At 35.3% G+C, this 25,069-nt stretch overlaps 1 protein-coding gene across 2 annotated transcripts in view; it reads left to right on the top strand.

Annotated features, from left to right (window-relative positions):
* The window catches only part of TSPAN7 (tetraspanin 7), a 106,928-nt gene extending 103,730 nt beyond the window's left edge, over positions 1-3,198 (top strand). Inside the window, exons 7-8 of one of the 2 annotated variants that reach the window (XM_012544432.3) lie at positions 1,446-1,522; positions 2,150-3,198. In XM_012544432.3, coding sequence (XP_012399886.1) covers positions 1,446-1,514 — 69 coding nt within the window. In that variant the 3' untranslated portion in view covers positions 1,515-1,522; positions 2,150-3,198. Of the gene's footprint in view, positions 1-1,445; positions 1,523-2,141 lie in introns of both variants that reach the window. The other variant, XM_003763465.3, reaches the window with a different exon arrangement.
* The last annotated feature ends 21,871 nt before the right edge of the window (positions 3,199-25,069 follow it).

Raw genomic sequence — 25,069 nt, 5'->3', positions numbered from 1 at the left:
CTCTTCAAGGATGCTAGCTTTCACTCAAGAGAAAAGATACATGCTACACTCTTTTTAGGGCACTATAGAAAGCAAAAGACTCAAGGAAAAAGCCAACATGATAAAAAAGTCATCATGAGAGGAGCTGGCATTTACATAGAAGGTTAAGAAGGGAAGGATGTATATCCATATACATATATTCAAAGGGGTGGACTTTATTGCTTTTTCATTACTTTCTAATTCCATTCTTTTCCTCTATTTTTCCATTATATTTCTCTACTCCCAACTCCTATTTTTTATTTACTATTTTATTGCTCAGGCTATTGATTCATCTATTCTGTAAATGTTCTGGAATTTTATTATGATCCCTCAAAAACAGGCATGTTAATCATAAATAAGGGAACTAACTGGAAGGTTCAGATTTCCTTGAATCATGGTAATATCTTCTTCCCTTGTTCTTCTTCTCTCATTTTCTCCATCCCCATCTCTATAAAGTTAAAACTATATTTACAGGTAGCAGCCAAACTGGTCCAATATTATTAGGCCTATCATCAAGGCCAGAAGGGACAAACTATCTCTGCCAACTACTGCACCCTCCCATAAAAATATAATTGGGAAATATTTAACAAAACAATAAAAAAATCAAACAAAAGAAATGGATACTAACATAAATTTGTGGTTTTCTTAGTCTTTCTTTCTATTTGTGACCTCTGATCAAGGTCATCTTGATTGTATGATGCCTGGTCATCACTAAAACAAGTGAGTGGCATAAAGATGAATATGAGAAACACTGTATATTTTCTCTCTGAAGTATATTGGCCAATTTTCTAGCATATCATGAATAGCAGCTGAAGCCAAGAACTGTCATTAAGCTTACCAAAAAGATAATAATTGTGGCTAAATTGTTTAACCAGTAGGTGTTTCCTTGGCAGAGAAAAGAATAAGCTTTAGGGCTAAAATATAAAATAGAATTTTCACAGTAAGGATTTTGCTTCTTCAGAGATCACAAACCAAGATTTGTCCCAGAATTCTTAGTCATCACTCTTTTATGAGGTTCATTTGTGCCATAACTTGAATTAAGGAAAATATCTGTTTCATATGTTGAAGCAGCATTAGTCAATGACAAGATTATTCTAATTTTTAATTAATATGTTTTAATATTTTAGGAGTCAGTATTATAATTGAGTTCTTCTTAAATTTCTGTTGAGGGCTAATCTAGAAAGCAAAACCTAAACCCAAAATCCTGATGCAGGAATGTAGGGTTTCCCCTACATTTGGGATCAATAATCCTGAACTCATTGTATTTAATACAATTTCTCTGTTTTGTACTTGATTCTAATTTTCCAAAAAACAAGCCAAGGAAAGGAGTATCTAAAATAAAGTCCCAGTGGTCCACAAGGGCCAGAATTCATTCAAGTACATGGAAGGAACTTGATTCTCTTTTGCATTTTTCTTCCCTGAAATAGTTGATTGGTATGCTGTTGGCCTGCTGTCTATCCCGATTTATCACTGCCAATCAGTATGAGATGGTGTAATAAAAAAGGTAAGTTTTATTTACATTTATATATACTTCTATTTCTATTCATAGGTGCAAATACTCATATACACATTTTGTAGATATTATATAAGAGTTGCCCTCAAGATTCAATTAATGGCCAAATATTGTATAGCTAAGCTTTGGCAGCTGAAGGGATTTTAATAGGGAATAGCCTTTTGGGATTCCATCACAATCTTGAGGCCTTTAAGGCAACATTTGTAGAGAATTATATCCTGTACACTTTTAAAAAGGTTTTCTTTTTCTTGATTCATATTGTTTAAACAAGCATTTCTTGAATAGCCCACTGTGTGTCAGACCTGACACTGGTAGAAAAATCAAGCCTTTGGTAAGCACTTTCTTTATGCTTGGCACAGTGCTAGGTACTAGGACACAAATACACTAATACATGTCAAAATGGTCTCCTCTGAGAATTTACATTCTAAAAGAGAAGGGAAGGGAAGAGAATGTAATGGGGAACCAGAAGGGATGGAGGTGGGGGGTCAGGATAGAGACCTGTGAGTACATAGGTATGGAACAGTACTTGCCAGCACCCAGCTTATTAAACAGGCCCATGTTCTGCATCACTATTTGCCTAAACCCACTCATCAGCTAATCTTCTTCTTAGTCTTACAGGGATGGAGGAGAAAGAAGAAACCTGTTTTCAAACTGGGAGCTGCAACAATCTAGGAAGAGTTTCAAGGAATGTTACAGCATACTACACACACACACACACACACACACACACACGCATACATGTAACTTAAACGCCAACAGACACGACGACGTCTCAGCTCCACTTGTCAAATTGTACCACACCTAGAGTTCCATCTGTGAAGTCCTGTCGTGCCACACAGTAGCCCAAGTTGTTTTGCATCTAGTACTGTACAACACTCCATCTTCAAAGGCTCTGCGTAAGGTGGCGCTATTGTTACGCCCTTGGCCATACGGTAGCAGCATTGTCACTTAAAGGTAATCAATCCATTAACAATGTTGATCAGACTCTGCATGTAGTGGCTGGAGGGCATTCTTAGCCTTTCACCGAGGTTAATAAATGTTGCACATGTTCATCTAAACAAGTATATGAAATATCTCTCTTCTTTTGGTTTAATCTTCTTTAATTTTGTTTTATTTACTGCTTTACTAAGGACTTTTCCTCCCCTTCCTCAAACTATGTTGATCCTAGAAAGAAAAACCAGTAATAGACCATGAAGATATTCAGAGGGAAATTTTTGAAAATGTCATACTTGAAGGAAATTGTTTTCTTGATTTTTAGACATCGTTGATTATTACTCTGTTGTATGCCTCATATGTATATAGATCGTTTAGTGAATTTTTGCCTCTGACTTTGAACCTGTGTAGTACTGTTACAAATCTGTGTTGTTGCTCACTATAAAGGCAATAATATCACCTCTTTTTTCCCCTAAAGATAATATAAGCTAATCCTGATTGTGCTGTGTTTTGACTTTTTTCTTTCTATAATTATATTTCTTTCATGCATTGCTGTTACAGTCATCAAGAATATCATCAAATTGATTAAAATGAGTGTTTGGGGAGGAGCAAAAATTCAAAACCTTTAAAAATAGACATTTTTAAATAATGCCTCTGTCTAGCATGCCAAGAATGCATTGATATTGTGAGCATTTGTGATACATGTGTTAATAAATGGAGCCATTATGGGTTTATTTGTGTTTTGTTTTAATTTTATTGCCACCTGACTTTCCTCTTCAATCTCTCTTTCTTGCCCTCCCTCCCTCCCTTCCTCTCCCTCTCTTCTTTCCTCCTCCTTCCCTCCCTCCTTATATCTCTTTCTCCCTCCCTCGCCCTAGCTCTACCTTTCACCCTGAAACCTATATATAAAAAATTTGGTTTTATCAGTAAATATTTTGAAAACTTTAGACATCCTTGTAAAGTAGATATTTTTGAATGAGGAAATACAGTACCAAAATTTCTTTAAATAATTACCTCAAGACCTTGTGAAGTGAATATAACAGATTTTGGCAGAATGAATTGCAGACTCTCCTTCCCTCTTTCTCATCATATGGATAAAACTCAGTATGTGGACAAAGAGATCATATTTTTCAATTTCTCTTAATATCTAGATAATACTTTTTTACTATTGTACTAAATATTTTACACTTGATTAAAAAGGAGCATTTTAATTTAAGCGTTGAGTTTCAGCAATAGTAAATGGGTAGAACTCATTGGTTTTCAACTCAGTGGCTTAATTTCTATATAAATAAGCAAGAAAGATCAGTGATATCCTCACAACCTGAGGAAAGATGAAAGAATTTGTTATTTTTAAGTATTCTATAATTAGTAAGTAATGAATTTGCTTTCTTTTGGGGGAGGCAGTTGGGGCTAAATGACTTACCCGGGGTCACACAGCTATAAGTGTCTTCCTCATTCCAGGACCAGTGCTACATGCATTGTACCACCTAGATGTCCCAAGGAAGTGGCTTTTTATACAAATTTAGGCATTTGTTAACTATATCTCTCCATGAGAACTTACTTATAGAACTTAATAGTTTACAAAGAAATTTCAAAAGCATTCTCATTGTGGTCTTACAGTCAGAGGTAAGTGCAGTACAAGTAATATTGTCATTTATAGGGAGGGAGATGAAATTTAAAAAGTTAATGTACCTGTCCAAGGTCACACAGCTAGTAAATAGTGTAGCTGTATCATGAATCCTAGTCTTCTAACTTCTAAGTACACTGCCTTTCCCACTATAATACTATATTAAAAAAAAGAAGAAGAAGAAGAAGAAAGTTTAACCATCCTTAGCTGTAAATCAAATACCCATCAGGGAGCCAGTATTTTCAAAGAAAGGCCTTTATGGAAAATCTATATTTTATAACTTTTCCAGTCAATTAAAAATATTATACCCAATTTTTCCATAGAGTAATATAGGTAGAATTTATATAGCATTTCAAGTTTTGTAAAGTTACTTTACATGTTATCTGATTTAATCCTCATAACAACCCCTAAGGTAGGTTAGCTTCCCCAAGTTTCCTATTTAGCAAAGGAAATAAGAGAGTTGAATGAGCAATTTTATCTAGTTCACATACCTAGTAAGTATGTGAGGCAATACTTGAATTCAAGTATTCCTGACTTTTGAAGTTCAAGCACAGTAACCAGTAAGCCACTTTTGTATATTGTAAAATTGTACTCCCATGCTACTCTTCCAACTAACACACTTCATGATATCAGTCTTCAGGGAATAGTAGCTAATTCAAGTTCTAAGAATGACCCTAGAACTATAACCAGGAATGAGATGGTAAATGTACAGCCAGCTTTCCACAAATATATATGTGTGTGTGTGTGTGTGTGTGTGTGTACATATATGCACTATATACATTCACACATACATGTGTGTGCTCTCTCTATATAGTAGTCTGTTTGTATATATTTGCAACATACTTTTAAGTTTAATTTGCATTAGTCACATTTTCCATTACTTTTTAAAGTTTATACTATCAACAAAGCAAATACTGATTTATAGTGTTTGTTTACTGATTGCCAAGATATAAATGCTTGAATTGAAAATTATACACAAGAACTGGTTCCAACAAACCCACTTTAATTATAGATTACAAGCCCCCCACAAGTGTACTTGCCATTAACAATAGTACGTACAATTAGATTTTTGTAAAATTATTTACTAAAAATATCCTAGTAAGAGCAGTTGCATAAAACAGTACTTCCATAAATTTTGGCTACACTATCCATTCTCACATTGACAATGTATCTGTGTGAAGAATGAGCTCAAACTTTTAAGCATAGTGCTAATAAGGAGTCAAAAAACGTGACTGAAATGACCTAACAACAAAAAGCTATTTCCTATTTGGGGGTTAAGATTGAGGGGAAAGGTAGAAAGAAAATCCCTTCTTTTCTGACTTCACAACTATGCTAAGATTTAAATACTTTGAGTTTGGGTTTAATTACTTAAAGCCCTTAGAGACTTGGCTAATTTCTGAACTTTTTTTGAGAAAGTTATGCCAAAGTTGAGCCTTAAAGACAAGGAAGAACTTCACCAGACAAGATGAGAGCTACGTTCATTTTGTTCATGGAAGATAGTATAAACAAATTCAAAAGAAAGTATGGGGTGGTGAGTGATATGGGTAAAGAAGATTCTAGTTTGGCTGAAAAAGGATAGAAATACAGTTTAAGACTACATGCTAAGAGCAGCAATTTTTTATTTGGAAGGCAATTGGGAACCACTAAGATTAGTACAAGAGGGACATAAGTGTAGTACATTTAGTACAATAGAGAGATAACTTAAAAAATGGTATGAAGGATGAATTGAAGAAGAGAGATGCTGGAGATAGTTCCAGCTTAATTAAGTGAGATGCTTGCACTTGATAAAGGGAGGAAGGTGTAGATGCATCTCTTCTGACAATCTTAAGATTTTATTAATATCTTATGGTTCCATTTGAGCCTTCCATGACTATATTTACAAAGGGGAAGAACCCTCCTCTCTTATAGCTATGCACAAATACAAATAGGTTTTCTATTAGGATAATCCTAAATAATGTTCCTGTAACATTTGTACACATTGAATACTTATTTTTTTGCATTGACTGTTTAGATCATAGAGCTATAGTGTAATGTATGTGATATAAAATTCATTGTTTACATAAAAAAATCTTGTAAAATAATTGCACAAATTGGAAGACAGCCATTGGGGAAAAGTAATGGCATAGATAATCCAAACATCCTTGAATCTGGAGATGATCACAATTCTGTACTAAATGCTACTCTGATGGTAGAATCGTTATGAAACCATGATGGTGGTATGTATGTTAAGGTTGGTAAGTATCAAGACCATGAACCGTCATCTGCTATTTGTCAACTTCCTGGAGAAGGACATCAGAGACAACTGGAATATTAGAAATATTAGAGACAAAAACATTTTTGGAGTGGGCAACCCCAGGAAGTGGTAAAGGAGGCAATGTTAATTAAATCACTGGTATGAAATAGCACTAGCAGAAAATCAAGAAGGTAAAGGAAGGCTAGGGAAGATTATAAACAACAAAGATAGAGAGAAGCAATTGACACTAAAATTCTCTCTCAAACTGGGCAAAAGAAGGAAGAATATATCCCCTACCCACCTCCCCACACAGAAATACATTTCACTCAACAGGGAAATAGGAGGGAAAGGGAGGAAGAGAGCATGTGGAAGTAAGAAGATAAAGGGGAAATTAGTCTTCAGCAAAACAAATCTAAGAATGGACAAAATATGGACCAAAAAAGTTCTTTTTGAAGTGACAAAAAAAAAGTGGAAATCTTAGGTGTCCATAAATTGGGGAATGAATGAATAAGTTATGGTATATAAATGTGATAGAATCTTATTGTGTTAAACTCTTGTCAATATGATGACTACCAAGATTCTAGAGGATGAATGATGAAATATGCTATCTACCTCCTGATAAAGAGGTGAAAATGAGATTCCCTCTTCCTCTTTATTTTTGGACACAATCAATACAACATGAAAAGTTTAGATTAATTATTCATGCTTGTAATAATTTTTATTTTGTTTTCAATACCCAGGACAGTGTAATTTTGCCCTTACCCAAAAAACAAAAAATGGTTTAGACTCTTCCCAGGTTAGGAAGACTATGAATCCCAGCATTGGATATTATAGGTCCAATACCATTTCCTCTTCCTAAAGTAGAATTAGCCTGACTCCTTCTGAATACCTGATTACATATCACTGGTACCACTATTCTTTGAAACATGCATGTGTCAAAAATTAATTTTTCTCTTCCCACTCACGTCCATCATCTCATAGCTAAACAATTATAGAGGCTTCCTAATATGTATAGCTTCCTCCAGTCTTTTCTTCCTTCCAACCCATCCCCCTTTGAGTATTAGAATAATTCAATTCAATTGGACGTTGTGTAGAGCAGATGTAGGAGAGAGTGCAGAGATTAGCTAAGATATAATATAACCTCTGTCTTCATTTAGCACTAAAATGGCTTAGTAAGGACATTTGATATCAAATATTCCCCTCAAAATCTGTGGCACACTCTCCATCATTACATACAGAGTTCAGGGGAAAGTGGGCTCACACTTGGAGAGCACATGTTGAAAGGAGGTAACCCAGCTCTTAGAAGTAAATTCTTTTGTTGGAGTCCTCAAGATGTTCCCTCTTAGCTATTGGCTGACCTCCTTGTAGAGAAGTCAGGAGGGTTTCCTTTTAGAAAAAGTCAGTTACCAAAAGCTAATTGAGTCTGGCTTTCTAATTGATTTATCAGCTAACAAAGAATGGCTAGTGAAGAGATTGGTGATGACTCATTATAAACTAGCATTAGAAAGTTCCCTGCTCCCCCCTCCCCTCTGCAATGAACTCTGCTAAGTCATTGGACTGAACTCGATGATGAAAGCACCCTTCTCTGCCCAGGAGGTCAGACAGTAGCTAAGAGGGAACATCTTGAGGATTCCAACAAAAGAACTTACTTCAGCTCTTAGAAGAAGAGAAATAGAGAAGTCTGCTTTCATCATTGAGTTCAGTCCATTTCTATCTCCTGATGCAAATACTGGTAACCAACCTCTGATGTATCTCGGACATCAGTGGAAAAAATCCAAATCCACCAGTCTGCTGAAATTCATGAGGTCATTTACCAGCCATGAATCCTTTTTTCTTTTCAGAAATAACTTTCCTTTTTACCCCAAGTAATGAAATACCCAGGTTCCCACACTGGTTTGTTAGTTTATAGAAAACCTACAGGTCATAGTTTCAATCCAAACACACTTCCTCTATGGTGTCACTTTACTTCATTCATCCAGTGTTTGAGAACTTGTAAATTGATCAAAGTCTTTTTATCCTTAGTCTAAAATTTATTCTTGATTCAATGGAAAAAAATGTTCTCATCTGATTAGGACATCAGGAATCATCTTGAATGTTACTTTAATTAGGGTGGATTTGAGTGGTTAATGCCATAGATTCCCACCTGTACACTTCCCTCAAGATTTACCATTTACCAAATTCAGCAAAGCCACTTCAGTCTATAGTGGCAAAATCAACAGTCCCAAACCTAGAGTGATTTTGTCATCATTTTAAAATACCTTGTATTAAAGCTATGTAGCATAGTTCATAATCAAATTCAGTAATCAAAAACCTTTCATAATCCAAATACTTGATGATACAATTTAACAAACCAGTATCATTTTTTTTTAATTTAATAGCCTTTTATTTACAGGATATATACATGGGTAACTTTACAGCATTAACAACTGCCAAACCTCTTGTTCCAATTTTTCACCTCTTACACCCCCACCCCCTCCCCCAGATGGCAGGATGACCAGTAGATGTTAAGTACATTAAAATATAAATTAGATACACAATAAGTATACATGACCAAAATGTTATTTTGCTGTACAAAAAGAATCAGACTCTGAAATATTGTACAATTAGCTTGTGAAGGAAATCAAAAATGCAGGTGTGCATAAATATAGGGATTGGGAATTCAATGTAATGGTTTTTAGTCATCTCCCAGAGTTCTTTTTCTGGGCATAGCTAGTTCAGTTCATTACTGCTCCATTAGAAATGATTTGGTTGATCTCGTTGCTGAGGATGGCCTGATCCATCAGAACTGGTCATCATATAGTATTGTTGTTGAAGTATATAATGATCTCCTGGTCCTGCTCATTTCACTCAACATCAGTTCGTGTAAGTCTCTCCAGGCCTTTCTGAAATTATCCTGTTGGTCATTTCTTACAGAACAGTAATATTCCATAATATTCATATACCACAATTTATTCAGCCATTCTCCAACTGATGGACATCCATTCAGTTTCCAAAAACCAGTATCATTTTAAAGTTCTAATAGGTTCTTCCTTGGTGCTTGCAACAAGCCTTCCCCAATCTCCAAAGAATAGATTTAGGTAGCTTCTAGTGAGGAAAATCCTTTTCTTTTTTTTGTTAACATTTATAATATATATGTAGTCACATGTATACAGGGGTATATGTATGTGGTGGTATGTGCAACGCATGTATATATGTGCACATATATGTATATGTTGTGGGTCAGTTGCACTTGTTACATAATGACAAGGAGGTAGTCTATTTAGATAGAACAGATCTTCTTTTTCTCATTAAATAAGATAAATATATCCTCCTTAATATAACTATATTAATAAATAGTATAAATTCTATTGCTTGCTTTGTCTTACTTCAGAGAAGCCTTTTTGTTTGCAGCTGCGACCTTGTCCAGTTAGCAAAGAGGGACGTCCTTGCCCAAAATATTAATTCTGTCAATTGCTGCTCAAAATAGAAATGGGAGTTAACGTTCTACTTTCCCAAGTCATCTCCCTTATTATTAGCATAGATTTATTAGTGGGAAAACAAGTGTTTCAAATGTTTCTTTGTTTTTTATAGTCCCCGTGTCTCAATGCTTTTTCTTTCCTTATCAAAGATGATATATTTGACTCATAGAAGGTTATCTTGATACAATGGAAAGATTGCTTCATGTTGAGGCAGAGGACTGGGTTTTAATTCCAGCTCTCCCATTTATTATCTTTGAAAATCTAAATAAATCATTTAATCTTTTTGAGCTTCAGGTTACTCTTTTATAAAAATGAGATGGTTAGAATATGATAGTTTCTGAGGCTTTTCTCCAAATCTGTGATTCTATAAATCTACAGAGAAAATAAAAATTCTTGCCCAAGAGAAGGAACAGAGATGTATAAAACTATCTCTTGCCCTATTTTTCAGGAAAAAAATCAGTGTTTGACATCTTTATTAGGTAGAAAATAAATCCATTTAATCGTGTATATGTATATAAGCATTTGTGTATATGTGTATAAGCTTTTGTGTGTGTGTGTGTGTGTGTGTGTGTGTGTGTGTGTGTGTGTATAGCAAAGTTTTTCAGTTATAAGCAACTGAGTCTTCTCAATCTATTGATGAAATTTTAGGACATTGTTTAGTCCTTCAGTTGTGTCTGACTCTTTGTGATCTATATGGGGTTTTCTTGGCAAACATTATAGTAGTTTGCCATTTCCTTCTCTAGTGGATTAAGGCAAACAGGTTAAATAATTTGCCCAGAACCACACAGCTTTGTGTCTGAAGCCACATTTGAATTCAGGACCTCCTGACTCCAGGCCAAGATCCCCAGTCACTGAGCAACCTAGCTGCTTCCCATAAGGAACAACTAACAGAAACAAGGAAATATAACAGTGCATCCCTTTCAGACTTTGAGTAGCCTATTTGCACCTAGTAATAGGTAGACATAGTAGAAATAACACAGTTTCCTCTAAGAAGTCTTTGTTAATTTAGATGAGTGGAGGTTATTTTCTTTGATCCATGAATATGTGATCTTGTTAATATGAATACTCACCCCACAATTCACTCATGCCTTCTCATCCTCATCCTATGTATGGCTTTCATCCTTGTACTTCCTTAAAGCCTTGAGACGGGGAGCATAGCTGGAGAGGCAGCATGATAAAATCAAGAAGACCTGGGTTCCAGGACTATTTCTAACATATATATATTAGCTATGTGACTAAGGGTAAGTCACTAAACCTCTCGGTTTCCCTGGCAACTAATTTAAACTGTAAGTTAAAGATGAGTTACTGATCTGTGTTTATATTTACCCCAGAAATTCATCTAATTCTGAATCACAGTTTTCTGAATAAAAAAGCCAAAAGAGATGAGTGCAATTAACACACTGTGGAAGACTTTATCTGGAATTTTAAAAATATTTCAGGGATGGAAACATAATATTTACCACTATTTATTTTTTTTTAATCTTTGCTACATGGTCAACTAATCTTCCTTTCTACTCAGGCATATTCTTTATGGTATTTTATATCTCTAGAAACATTTTTGTGGCCTCTTAAACTGACTATATGTCAATTTATGTGCTTATTGTTTTTAGGATTCTGTTCCCATTTTCAAAAGCTGAAGAAATCATTTATCTTCTGCCCTTTTCATAATATTTAGTAACTGATACTCTCTAAATAATTATGGGTCAGATATTATATTATATTATTATTAAAATTATTATATTATATTAAAATATTATATTATATTTTTATTATATTAAAAACTGATAGCAGAGCCTAACACATAACTGTACTGTATTCAAGTAGAACTGAAAGCCAATAAATAGGGGAGTGGAGCCAAGGTGGCGGAGAGGACACACATTTCTTTCTGACCTTCTACAACCCTCAGACTAAGCCTCTGAATTAGCCCTGGACCAGCAGAACTCACAAATATTGGGAGTGCAACAAATTATCAGCAGGAAGTAATTTCAAAGATCACTAGAAAAGATCTGTTTCAATTGGAAACAGCAGGGAGACAGGCAGCGCAACCAACTGAGTACAAACACCAGTGCAGACAGCTCAGAGTCCTGGGCTGGTGCAGACTCCATGCGGCAGAGAATCTACAGGGAGGAAATAGACCAGAGAAGGTTTGTTTCATTAGGAAACAGGAGGGAGGCAGCGAAACACAAGTTGCTGAGCACAAACACACAGAGTCCTGGGGTGGTGCAGACTCCGTGCAGGGGAGAATCTACAGGGAGGAAATAGACCAGAGAAGGTTTGTTTCATTAGGAAATGGGAGGGAGGCAGTGAAACACAAGTTGCTGAGCACAAACACACTGAGTCCTGGGGTGGTGCAGACTCCATGTGGGGGAGAATCTACAAGCAAGAGTCCACAGGACTCTACAGCAGTGTTGGCTACTCTGCTCTAGCTGCAAGCCAGTAGATTAGCAGAGAAGTTAGGAAACAGCCAACACAAACACAAAAGGTAAAGAGTGAATCCCAAGCACCACAATCTCATGGGACCTGGACAAGCCCAGCCAGTACCGTGAGTGAGTCAGCACTGACTGTGGCCACTCATAGAGAACGCTGCTGCTTGTAGAGAAAGCTTGGAAAACTTCCCCTGCCCTAAAAGCAGACCTTAACTTTTTTTTTTTTTAATGAGTAAAAAAGTAAAGAGGACTCTAATGATAGGCAGCTTTAATGGTGAAAGTGAAGAACAGATTTCAAACCCTGAGGAGACTAAAGGCAGATTGTCTCCAGATAAAGCCACCAAAAGTGATATTATCTGGTCCCCATCACACAAGGCTCTCCTAGAAGAAATTAAAAAGGATAAAAGGATCTTAAAAGAGTTGGAAGAAAAATGGGGAAAGGAAATTAAAATTTTGCAAAAGGATTTGGAAAAGGCATATAGCTCATTAAAAGATAGATTTGATAAAATGGAAAGAGAAAACAACTCCCAGAAAAACAGAATTTGTGAAACAGAAAAAGAAAATAACTCCTTAAAAAACAGAATTTGTAAAATGGAAAAAAAATTCCATAGAACAAAACAACTCATTTAAAAATTCAATTTGACAAATACAATGTACCAGATCTAGAACTATATTATAAAGCATCAGTCATCAAATCTATTTGGTATTGTCTAAGAAATAGAGAAGTTGGTCAATGGAATAGAGTTAAGTTCACAGAACAAAATAGTCAATGACTGTAGCAATCTAATATTTAACAAACCAAAAGATCCCAGCTTTTGGGATAAGAATTCACTATTTGACAAAAAAAAACTTCTGGGAAAACTGGAAACTAATATGGTAGAAAGTAAGCACAGACCCACATCTAACACTATATACCAAGATAAGGTCGAAATGGGTTCATGATCTAGACACAAAGAATGAGATTATAAACAAATTAGAAGAACATAGGATAGTTTACCTCTCAGATTTGTGGAGGAGGAAGGAATTTGTGACCAAAGAAGAACTATAAATAATTTTGATAATATTAAGTAAAAAAGTTTTTGTACAAACAAAACTAATGCAGACAAGGTTAGAAGGGGAGCAATGAACTAGGAAAACATCTTTACATTCAAAGGATCTTATAAAGGCCTCATTTCCAAAATATATAGAGAATTGACTCAAACTTTATAATAGTTCAAGCCATTCTCCAATTGATAAACAGTAAAGGACATGAACAGATAATTTTCAGATAAGGAAACTGAAACTATTTGTAGTCACATGAAAAGGGGTTCCAAATCACTACTGATCAGAGAAATGCAAATTAAGACAACTCTGAGATACCACTACACACCTGTCAGATTGGCTAAGATGACAGGAAAAAATAATGATGATTGTTGGAGGGGATGTGGGAAAACTGGGACACTGATACATTATTGGTGGAACTGTGAATGGATCCAACCATTCTGGAGAGTAGTTTGGAACTATGCTCAAAAAGTTATCAAACTGCGCAAAACCTTTGATGCAGTAGTGTTACTACTGGGCTTATATCCCAACGAGATCTTAAAGAAGTGAAAGAGACCCACATGTGCAAAAATGTTTGTGGCAGCCCTTTTTGCAGTAGCAAGGAACTGGACATCTTGAATAATAAATGAGTCAAAGAACAATCATCTTGAATAATAAATGAGTCAAAGAACAAGTCAGAACAATAAGCAATAATTATTTTAAATATATAGTCAATCCTCAACATTTACATATTTAACTTTCATAACTTCAAGCATTTGATTTTATTATATTTGTAACTTCATTTTTGCTTTCATGCTGGCAATCATTTTTGCAATAGAGGAAAAATGAGAGGCTAATGTGCACAAAGTAGGTTTATATCTACAAAAAGGAGAAAAGTTTTTATAAAAATGTTCATGAATTATTCCAGGATTTGCTAAAGTAACTCTCACATGCATGATGAGGGAAATGAAAAAACAAAATAGAAAAGTGGATGAATTTGTGAGTAAATGAAATGGCAAACATCATTTTCCCTGTCTCCTCCCCTTACCCTCCCAAGCTAAGCAAATGCCCTGCTTACCTACTGTCCATCCTGAACATCCAGGCTGGCCTGGCAGAACAAGATCTCCCTCTGCTGCATCCAGCATGTGAGTCACATTAAATTAAGGATTGACTGAAATGAAACAATGAAATAACATGCCAAAATTTATTGTGATGTAGCAAAAATTTTAGTCTGAAGAAAAATATCACCTCTGAAAATATCTATTAATAAAAATGAAAAAAGAGATGATTAGTAAACAATACAAAAATCCTAAGCACCACAATGTAGGAAAACAGAACTTCTGAACATAGAGAATGAAATGCCAATTTAAAGAATTCATGCATCTTCTGAAGAAAAAATTCCAAAGCTTTAAACTACAAGGCACATAATAGTTATAATTCAATTTGGAAACAACAAAATTTGCAACTATCAAAAGAGAAACCTTTAAGGAAAGGGAATTTGAATGACACAAAACTATTCAGCATTCACCATAAAACATAGATTAGAAAGAAATAATATATTCCTAAAAGGAATTAAGCTTAGGATGCAATCCATGGATACTGATTGGATCTTAACCATTTACCCAAAAAAAAAAAAAAAGACTAGTTTTCAATAAAAATGAGGCATTTGAAATCAGACCTGAAGAGATTATTTGCTTCTCTATCACACAAAAAAATTTATGAGGAATAAATAAAGGCAGCAGCCAAAAACAGAAAAGCAACAAATTGACAATAAAGTGTGGGAGGGGCATAAGAGCAGAATTTCTTTAACATATACAAAAAGATAGAGTGAAGACAGAAGTTTATTGAAGGTAATAATGAAGAGATGTCCTGGGGTATTATGAAAAGTAATTGGTGACACCCTGCCTATAAATGAATCTATGGGGTTTAGTTTTATGGAATTACGTTATAACATGGAAAGTAAACTGAAATGGATGAGGAGAGCAAGAAGATAAAGAGAAATATCAGATCAGATCAAGGTCTAGGAATGAAAGAAATATGACTTTGTAGTCTCTGTAGAAGACCTTGCAAAAGAGTGGATAAGAAAGAAGTAGAGAGAATCAAAAAGAAGAAGAAAGAAAGAAAACTTTCCTTTGGTAGTAAAAAGGGGTTCCTGTGATACATGCTCTTATCGATGAAGAGAAATGGTCTGTGAAGAGAGATGGTAACCTTACAAAGGAATTTAATACTAGAAAAATCCATTTGTCTTCTTTAGGAGGGGTGAACAACTTCTGGGGACAATTGGCACCTAGGGGAACAGGAGGGCATGGATCTAGGGAGGTGATTTTGACGCAAATGGGGAGATGGGGAAGGTATAAATCAGGATAGGCTATATAATCATAAAAAGGGAAGATGAGGATCCTATCACAGGACAGTATTTTTTCTGACACCTACAGTAAGTGCAATTGTTCTAGGATGAAGACACAATGGAAAGGGGGAATCCATAGGACAAACTCTGCAAAGCAGTGAGAGAAACTGGAGTGCTTAAAATGGATAACTTGAAAATTCTTAATGCATGAGTCATATAGAGAATAGAGACTAGATAATAATTGTAGGGGTTGTGAATTAGAGAATAAGAGTCTTGAGGATACAGAGAGAATGAATAATGAAGAGAGCAAGAAAGATAAAGGCCACAATTTAAAAAAAAACTTAATAGAATTATTTTAAGGGGAGACATGAAGAAGGGAATTTACTTGACTCAGAACAAAAAAGGGGGGAGAAGAATTATATGCCCATAAAAAAGTATGAGAAAAAGAAACTAGTAGGCAAAACTCCAAAGGGAAATAGGTAGCAAATGGAAGGAAGAGATTAAGGATGAGGAGAAGGCAGCAAGTGGCAATAAGGTCACCTTAAAAAAAGATTAAGGTAAATAATTGAAGGAATACAGTACTAAGTTTATAGCTGAAGGGAAAAAAATAATTATAATTTGAAAAAAGCCCCAATGTTAGAGACAATGGGGGAAAATATTAACCTAATTCTCATAACTTTAACCATGAATGGATTAAACAATCCAATAAAATGAAAAAGAATGATAGTGTGGAAAATACTACAATCTGCTGTTTACAAGAAATACATTTTAAAAATATAGACATACATAAAATAAAACCAGAGAGAGGTAATGTAGTTATAAGATCATGGCTATAGCAAAGCATTATATAAACAAAGTAAAGTTAGATCTAAACAACTGGAAGAATATCAAGTGCTCTTAGGTAGGCCAAGCTATAATAATAAAAATGACATGGTTAAAAAAAAGAGAGCCTGAATAACATCTTTCAATAAATCATCAAGGAAAACTGCCCTGATATCCTAGAACCAGAGGGTAAAATAGTCACTGAAAAAAAATCCACCTATCATCCCCTAAAAGAAACCCCCAAAATGAAAACTCTAAGGAATGTTGTAGTTAAATACCAAAATTATCAGATCAAGGCCAAAATATTGCAAGCAGCCAGAAAGAAACAATTCAGATATTGAAGAGCCATAATTAGGATTACCCAGGACATAGCAGCTTCCACTTTAAAGGATCAAAGGGCCTGGAATAAGATATTTTGGAAAGTACAAAAGTTTGGACTGCAGTCAAATATCAACTATCCAGCAAAACTAAACTTTATATTTCAGGAGAAAACATGGACATTCAATGAAATAGGGGATTTTCAATTATTTTTGATAAAAAGGCAAGAACTGAACAGAAAATCTTCAAATACAGAACTCAAGAGAAGCATAGGCGGGTTAAAAAAGGAAGAAAAAAACAATGTTTTTTAAAGGATAAAATGCTTATATCCCTACATGGCAAGATGATATGTGTAATTCTTGAGAACTGTATCTTTGTTAGGGGTATACTTAGAGGATATAAGTAAAATTTGACTTTAATGTGATGATATTTAAAAAAAAAAACTAGAGGTAGAAAAAGTATTGTACTGGAAGAAAAGGAAAGGGGAGGTAAAATGGGATAAATTACATCCATGAAGAGGCAAAAATGACCTATTACAGTTGAGGGAAAGGAAGAAGATGAAAATTGTTTGTCTGAACTTTAATCTCATTAATTTGGTTCAAAGAATACCATACACATTTGGTTTGATATAGAAACTTGTCTCACCTTATAGGGAAGTAAAAGGAGAAAGGGGAAAAGAAAGGGGGAGGTTGCTATAAAAGGGAAGGGTAGATTGAGGGAAGTGACGATCAGAAGCAAAAGGATGAGAAAGGAAGCAAAAGAGAAAGAGAAGCAAAAGGAAATTAAAGCAATAATTAGGAGCTATTTTGCTCAACTGTATGCCAATAAATCTAATAATCTAAGTGAAATGGATGAATGCTTACAAAACTATAGATTGTCCAGATTAACAGAGGAAGAAATAAATTTCTTAAATACTTCCATTTTAGAAAAATAAATTTAACAACTTATTAATGAACTCCCTAAAAAAAAAAATCTCCTAAGCCACATTTACAAGTGAATTCCCAAAAAGATCAGGAATGAAGGTTGTCTACTATCACCATTACTATTCAATATTGTATTAGAAATGTTAGCTTTATCAATAAGAGGGAAAAAAGAAATGGAAGGAATTAAAGTAGGTAATGAGGAAACAAAATCATCACTCTTTGCAGATGATATGATGATATACTTAGAGAATCCTAGAGAAGCAATTAAAAAACTATTAGAAACAATTCATAACTTATTTGTAAGATAAAATAAACCCATACAAACCACTGGCATTTCTATATGTTACCATCAAAGTCCAGAGAGAGATAGAAAGAGAAACTCCAATTAAAATAACTGTAGACAATATAAAATATTTAGGAGTCACCTGTCAAGACAAAGTCAGGAATTATATGAACAAAATACAAAATACTTTTCACACAAATAAAGTTACATCTAAACAATTGGAAGAACATCAAGTGCTCTTTGATAATAAAATGAAATTCTACCTAAATTATTCTATTTATTCAGTGCTATACCAATCAAGTTGCCAAGAAATTACTTTATAGAGCTAGAAAAAAAATAATTAAATTCATCTGGGGAAAAACAAAAAGTCAAGACTTTTTAAGGGAATTAATGAAAAAAAAATTTAAACAAAGGTGGTTTATCTGTACCAGATCTAAAATTATATTATAAAGTAGCAGTCATCAAAATCATTTGGTATTAGCTAAGAAATAGAATAATGCATCAGTGAAATAGAGTAGATTCACAAGACACAATAGTTAATAACTATAGTAATCTAGTATTTGATAAACCCAAAGACGCCAGCTTCTGGGATAAGAACTCACTATTTGACAAAATTTGCTGAGAAAATTGGAAAACAGTATGGCAGAATCTAATCATTAACCAATACCTAACATCCTAAAACAAAGATAAAGTCAAAATGGGTTCATGATTTAGACATAAAGAGTGATGCTATAAGCAAATTAGGAGAACAAGGGATAGTCTCCCTTTCAGATCTGTAGAGAAGAAAGGAATTTATGGTCAAAATAAAACTAAAGAACATTATGAAATGCAAAATGAATAATTTTGATTATATTAAATTTAAAAGTTTTTGTACAAACAAAATCAATGCAGCCAAGATGAGAAGGGAAACAGAAAACTGGGAACAATTTTTACATCCATTACATCTGATAAAGGCCTCATTTCTAAAATATATAGAGAATTGACTCAAATTTATAAGAATAGAAACCACTCTCCAATGGATACATGGTCAAGAGATATGAATAGATAATTTTCAGATGATAAAATTAAAGTCATTTTTAGTCATATGAATAAATGCTCTAAATCACTATTGATTAGGGAAATGAAAATTAAAACAACTCTGAGGTACCAGTTCACATCTTACAGACTGGCTAAAATGACAGGAAAAGATAATGATAAATGTTGGAGGAGATGTGTAAAAACTGAGACACTAATACATTGTTGGTGAATTTGTGAACTGACCCAACCGTTTTGGAGAGCAATTTGGAACTATGCCCAAAGAGCTATCAAATTGGGCATACCCTTTGATCCAGCAGTGTCTCTACTGGGGCTGTATCCCAAAGAGATTATAAAAAGGAGAAAGAATCTACATGTGCAAAAATCTTTGTGGCAGTCCTTTTTGAAGTGGCAAGGAACTAGAAAGTGAGTGGATGCCCATCAGTTGGGGAATGTCAAAATAAGTTATGGTATATGGATATAATGTAATATTTTTGTCCTATAAGAAACAATCAGCAGGATGATTTCAAAAAATCCTGGAGAAACTTACATGAACTGATGTGACGTGAGTAGAAAACCAAGAGGACATTATATACAGCAACAATAAGCTTATATGATGATTAGCTCTGATGAACTTGGCTCTTTTCAACAATGGAGTGATTTAGACCAATTTCAATAGACTTGAGATCAAGAAAGCCATCTATATCCAGAGAGAGGACCATGGGGATTGAATGTGGATCACAGTATTTTCATCTTTGTTGGTGGTGGTCTTGTTTGCTTGCTTGTTTTTTCCTTCATTTCCCCCCATTTGACCTGATTTTTCTTGTGCAGCATGATAAATGAAGAAATATGCTTAGAAGTATTGCAAATTTAACCTGTATTGGATTACTTGCTATCTAGGGGAGGGTGAGTTGGGGACGGAGGGAGAAAAATTTAGAACACAAAGTTTTGCAAGGGTGAATGTTGAAAACTATCTTTGCATGTATTTTGAAAAGCAAAAAGCTATTATTATAAAAATAAATAAATAAAAAGGCATCCATCATTTTTCCCTTAGTAATCTTTTAGTGTACACCAGCTGGGCTGTTCACCCTGGAAGAAAAAATAATTATAAACAAATGATATTATACTTCCCCTACTTCCCTTGCAAATCTTCAGTTTAGAAATATAATGTGCTATACTTCGAAATTAATCAACTTTAAATGCTAAGAATCAGATAAGTATACCCACCCTCAATTCTCAATTATCTCCTATTAATTAGAGGTAGGTGATTAGTTCAATACTTGGTGGATATATGTTGCCATTAGTGTGCAATCTCTTTTCACTGATGATGACCACAATTCATTCATGCTTTTGCATCCTGCAGGGTCTTTGTGCCCTTCTGTAAATCCTTTATCTACCAGCCAGTGATGTGCTGGTAATTTAGCAATTAGCTCTCCAGAAAACAAAGTGTATGCATGACCTTACCAAGGAAGAAGAGGAGGTAATATATGCACACACTCATATACACATACACACAACAAACATAGGAAACATGTAGCTGATTTCTTAGATAAAGGATTTACAAAAGGGGGCAGATAGATATACAGACAGATAGATGAATAGTAGAGGATATGGACAGATAAGTAAATAGACAATCAAATAGAAGCTAGATAAATTGGTAGACAAATAGGTATGTAGGTAGGTAGGTAGATAGTTTGAGCACTAATTAGCTAGGACTATTCTATGTTCCCCAAAGTTTACCTTTTGGAGTAGGGGATTATGCAGAGAAAATGTTCATTTCAGCTAAGGTTTAGAGGACAGATAGATCCTTATTATAGAAAGAAAAGTTGCTGAAGATTTTTCATTAGTCCAATGACTAAGTGTGTAAAGACTAACTGTCTGAAAAGAGTTGAAGTGAAAACGTCTCTAAACATTAGGCTAAAAGAGAGATGGCAAATCCTACTCTTCCTTTTATAGGAAAGAGGGAAAACCTTAGCTGAGGATGGCAATGGAAAGCAGAGGCTGGAAGTTTCACAGTCTCATGCCCGGGTGAACCAAATGTTAGTTACCAACAGCCTCGTCTAGGGTTCCTCCTCTGTGATTTGGGGGGTACCACCAGATGCTGCACTGTTCATAAAGCAAAGATCCTTCTATAAACCAACCAGCTTTGCGATTTATCCAAATCCCCCTCTGGAAAAAAGGACTTACCAACAGGACCAAAGAAACACCTTCATCCACTTGAGACCAGTGGGAGCAATGACCAATGGAGCAATCTCATACCCCAGTTTGAGGCTGCATTAACATACCAGAACAGTGGAAAACAAACCTTATATGATAATATTACCAGAAAACATTGCAAACTCTATTGCCTGGCCACACATGTCCCTTATATTAATTCCTTTTCATGTATGTTCTACAATCAGGAATGTTCCTTAGGCATATGCTTCTCCACAAATATTTCTTGCGTGTCTATTCTTTCTTTTGTTATGTGCATCAATTTTGTGGTGTAAATGTTTTATTGTTACCTTTCTTTACTATATTTCATTTAATGCTTTTATTTTGAATTAATATTGTCCTTGGTTGGCAGTTGGCAGTAAATGTGAGGACCCTTGAGAGATAAACTTTTAGTGGGTATGGATCTACAGGTCCCTAGAACCTGAGGTAGCCCTGTCTAGGATTCCTACTCTGTGATTTGGGGGGTACCACCAGATGCTGCACTGTTCATAAAGAAAATATCCTTCTATAAACCAACCAGCTTTGCGATTTGTCCAAATCCCCATCTGGAAAAATAAACATGGCTGCTAGAGTGGAAAGAGACATGAATTTAAAGTTAAAAAGGAAGGCGGGAAATAAGCATTTATTAAGCTTATTATATGACAGGAACTATGATACACACTTTATCAATTCTATTTCATCTAAAACTTACAACTGAAAAGTGGGTACTATTATCATTCCCATTTTATAGTTGAGGAAACTGAGGGAAATAGAGATTGGATGACTTGCTCAGGGTCACACAATTAAGCCAGGATTTGAATTCAGTTTTTCATAGGTCCAGCGCAAACTAAACTCCCTAAATGCCTCGAAGCACCTGGCTTAGAAACTTGACTCATATTTATTGCCTATGGGACCTTGGAACGTCACTTCATAGGTCTCAGTTTCCTCATCTGTAAAAGAAGTGGGTAGAACTAAATGACCTCCAATTTCCCTTCCAGCTTTAAACTGAATGATGAAGCTCAGATTGCTAGGACTGAAATCAGAAAGATCTGAGTTCAAATGTGACCTCCGACACTCACTAGCTATGGGATCCTGAGCAAGTCACTAAATTCAGTTTCTTCACTATAATAATAAATAATGAAAAAAGAGCACCCACCTCCTAGGGGATAAATTTAGATAAAAACTGTAAAGCACTTAGCACAGTACCTAGCAGATAGTAAATGCTATATAAATGTCAGCTATGATTATCATGAAATGTGGACAATGGACCACCAGAGGAGCCAGGGTAGAGGTGGTGGTAGTTCCTACACTCCATTCAATTACCACTTCTAGGGGAAACAACTTCAGATTTCTCAGGAAAATAGTCTTAATCATCTTTGTGTATGAAGCATGGGATAGAATGAATGAAAAATGGCTATTCCTGGGTAAATAAGGGAGTGGTGAAGACATGGAGGATTTTCTTCCTGCCACTGCTCTCATTCATCTGCTGTTCATGACAGCAACTGAGATCTCATTTATATGCAGTTACTTCGTAGTCGAAGATCTTTTATTCAGGATTAAGTCACTAGAAGCACTCATTGCCACAAGCCTACCCACTACTCATCTTGTTCAGTGTCAATTTATTTTATATAATTGCATGCAGTGATTTATCTGTGAAATTCCTGAAGGAGAGGAAACCACATGGATAACTCAGTCTCGCTGAGGGAGGTAAATAGAATGGCCTGATGCATTCATTAAGCAGGAAAGCAAACAATGGAAGATTATTCAGAGGAAGGGAAGGTTATTGAGCAAGGTGAGAATGCCAGTCTCTGGAGGAATGCAATCCCACCTCCCCATCTTCTCCAAGGTTGATTTCATTGTAGCCACTGTCTTCAATTGGTTATTTTAAAAAATGTGTGTATGTGTAATAAACTTTTCTTTACCATGAAAAAAGAGAAACATGGATTCTAATAATTTACAAGTTCCAGAATATTCAACTCTCCCGGGTGCCAAAAAGCTTTATTTTTTTTTTCTGGGTTTCTCTCAAGTAGTGCTGATTCAGGACAAGGCCTCCATGTTCTCATTCAAGAACCATGCCTCATTGAGCCTTTGGTCGATGGGATGGGCCTGTCTATAGCTTTAAGCAAGAAATCAAAGTCTGGAAATTACTTTACAATTCATCTGGGGAAGCAGAGGTCAATAAACTTAATGCTGAGGTTTTTTATATGCAGGCATTCACTCTAACTGAGCAAACTTTCCTTTATTCTTGATGGGTTTTTTATGTATCTTATACTTATTGGAAAGAAATGAGTGATCCATATGTTATGATATGGTCATGGAGAAATTCTTTTGTTTTTTTTTCCTTTTTCTAACATTCATAACTTCTTAAAAATATGAAGCATTTTGGATTCAAAGGTATTCATGAAGGAAGTGAATTTTGAGCATACATTTTCAAATTTTTTGGAAAATATTTATTAAGTACCATTCACAATCCAAATTCTAGGCTGTTTCCAGTGTACCTGACTTCCACACCTACTGCTGTATCATCAGCTGCCTATTAGACACTTCAACTGGATGTTTTGTTGGTATCTCAAACATAAGACCCCAAATGAACCTAATCTCTTTTCTCTAAAACCAAGTCAGCTTTCAAATTTCCTTACTTCTGTTCTCTGCACCAACCTAGACATTATCCTTCCAGTCATTTAAGATCATGTCCTTGACTTCTCTCTTTATCAATTCACAGATCTAATCATCTGACAAATCATAACAATTCTAGTAATAATGGCTAACATTTATATTATGCTTATCATTTACCAGGCATTGTGCTAAAGGCTTTACATTATTATTGTATTTGAGCCTCACAACCACTCTGGAAAGTAGGTGCTATTATTATCCCCATTTTATAGGTGAGGAAACTGAGGTAAGCAGAAGTAAAATGATTTGCACAGGGTCATGTATTTGAGGTTACATTTGAATTTAGTTCTTCCTGGCTCCAGGTCTGTCATTTTATCCTGTTTCTTTTCAGCAAAGAAGTGAATCACCATAAAGGGGAGCAAAAGACCTATAGTTTGTTCTCAGTTGCTGCCCCTTTTTCTTAGAACCACAAGTTCGTTTTCTTACGGAAAGAGTCCAAGCCCTTAGGATAGGACTGTAGGGCTACCAGCTCCTATGTATCTTTAGGGTAAAGTGGGACTAGTAAGGAAGCAAGACTGTTTCCCTCGAATTCATTTCATTTTCTTCCTCCCTCCCTCCCTCCCTCCCTCCTTCCTTCCTTCCTTCCTTCTCTCTGTCTCTGTTAGTCTCTCTCTGTGTGTCCATCTGCCCATCCATCTGTCTGTCTGTCTCTCTTTTTTGGAAGAGTGGAGTTAAATGACTTGCCTGGGGTCATATAGCTAGTGTTTGAGCCTGGATTTAGAACTCGGGCCCTTCTGACTCCAGGGCTGTGACTCTATTCATTGTGTCACCAAACTGCCTGTATAATGTACTTTCTAGCCACTGCAACATGTTATCATAAACAACTGCTCCATCTGGTAGGCCTGGCAAAGTGCTAGTAAGTCACTCTTTAGCAAGAGGGAGAAGCTGTTTCTTCTTTTCAGACCTGCTGGGCAAGCTAAGTTCTACTGTGTCCTCAGTTTTGTAAAAATCTGCATAGCTTTGTGGTGGGAGGGCCACTGCCTTGGCTATTCAACTTAAATTCTAATCTCACCTTTTTCCACTAACAAACTTGTCTAACCTCGGGGTCTCAGTTTTCTCATTAAAATGAGTGAGTTGTGGAGATAGCCACCAAGCTTCCTTTCAGTACTAAAATTACATATATTAGCACACACGCACACACACACACACACACACACACACACACACACAATGTTGAAAGATAAAGCAAGCCTTACTTTCTACAGATATTTTTGCATAATTTGTCCAGAAAGAAAAAAATTATGCAACAGCCTACATAATTATAATGA

This window comes from Sarcophilus harrisii, chromosome 3 (assembly GCF_902635505.1).
Source record: "Sarcophilus harrisii chromosome 3, mSarHar1.11, whole genome shotgun sequence".
Classification (NCBI taxonomy): Eukaryota; Metazoa; Chordata; class Mammalia; order Dasyuromorphia; family Dasyuridae; genus Sarcophilus; species Sarcophilus harrisii.
The sequence above is the reverse complement of the archived record's forward strand: the minus strand, read 5'-3'. Positions and strand labels throughout refer to the sequence as shown.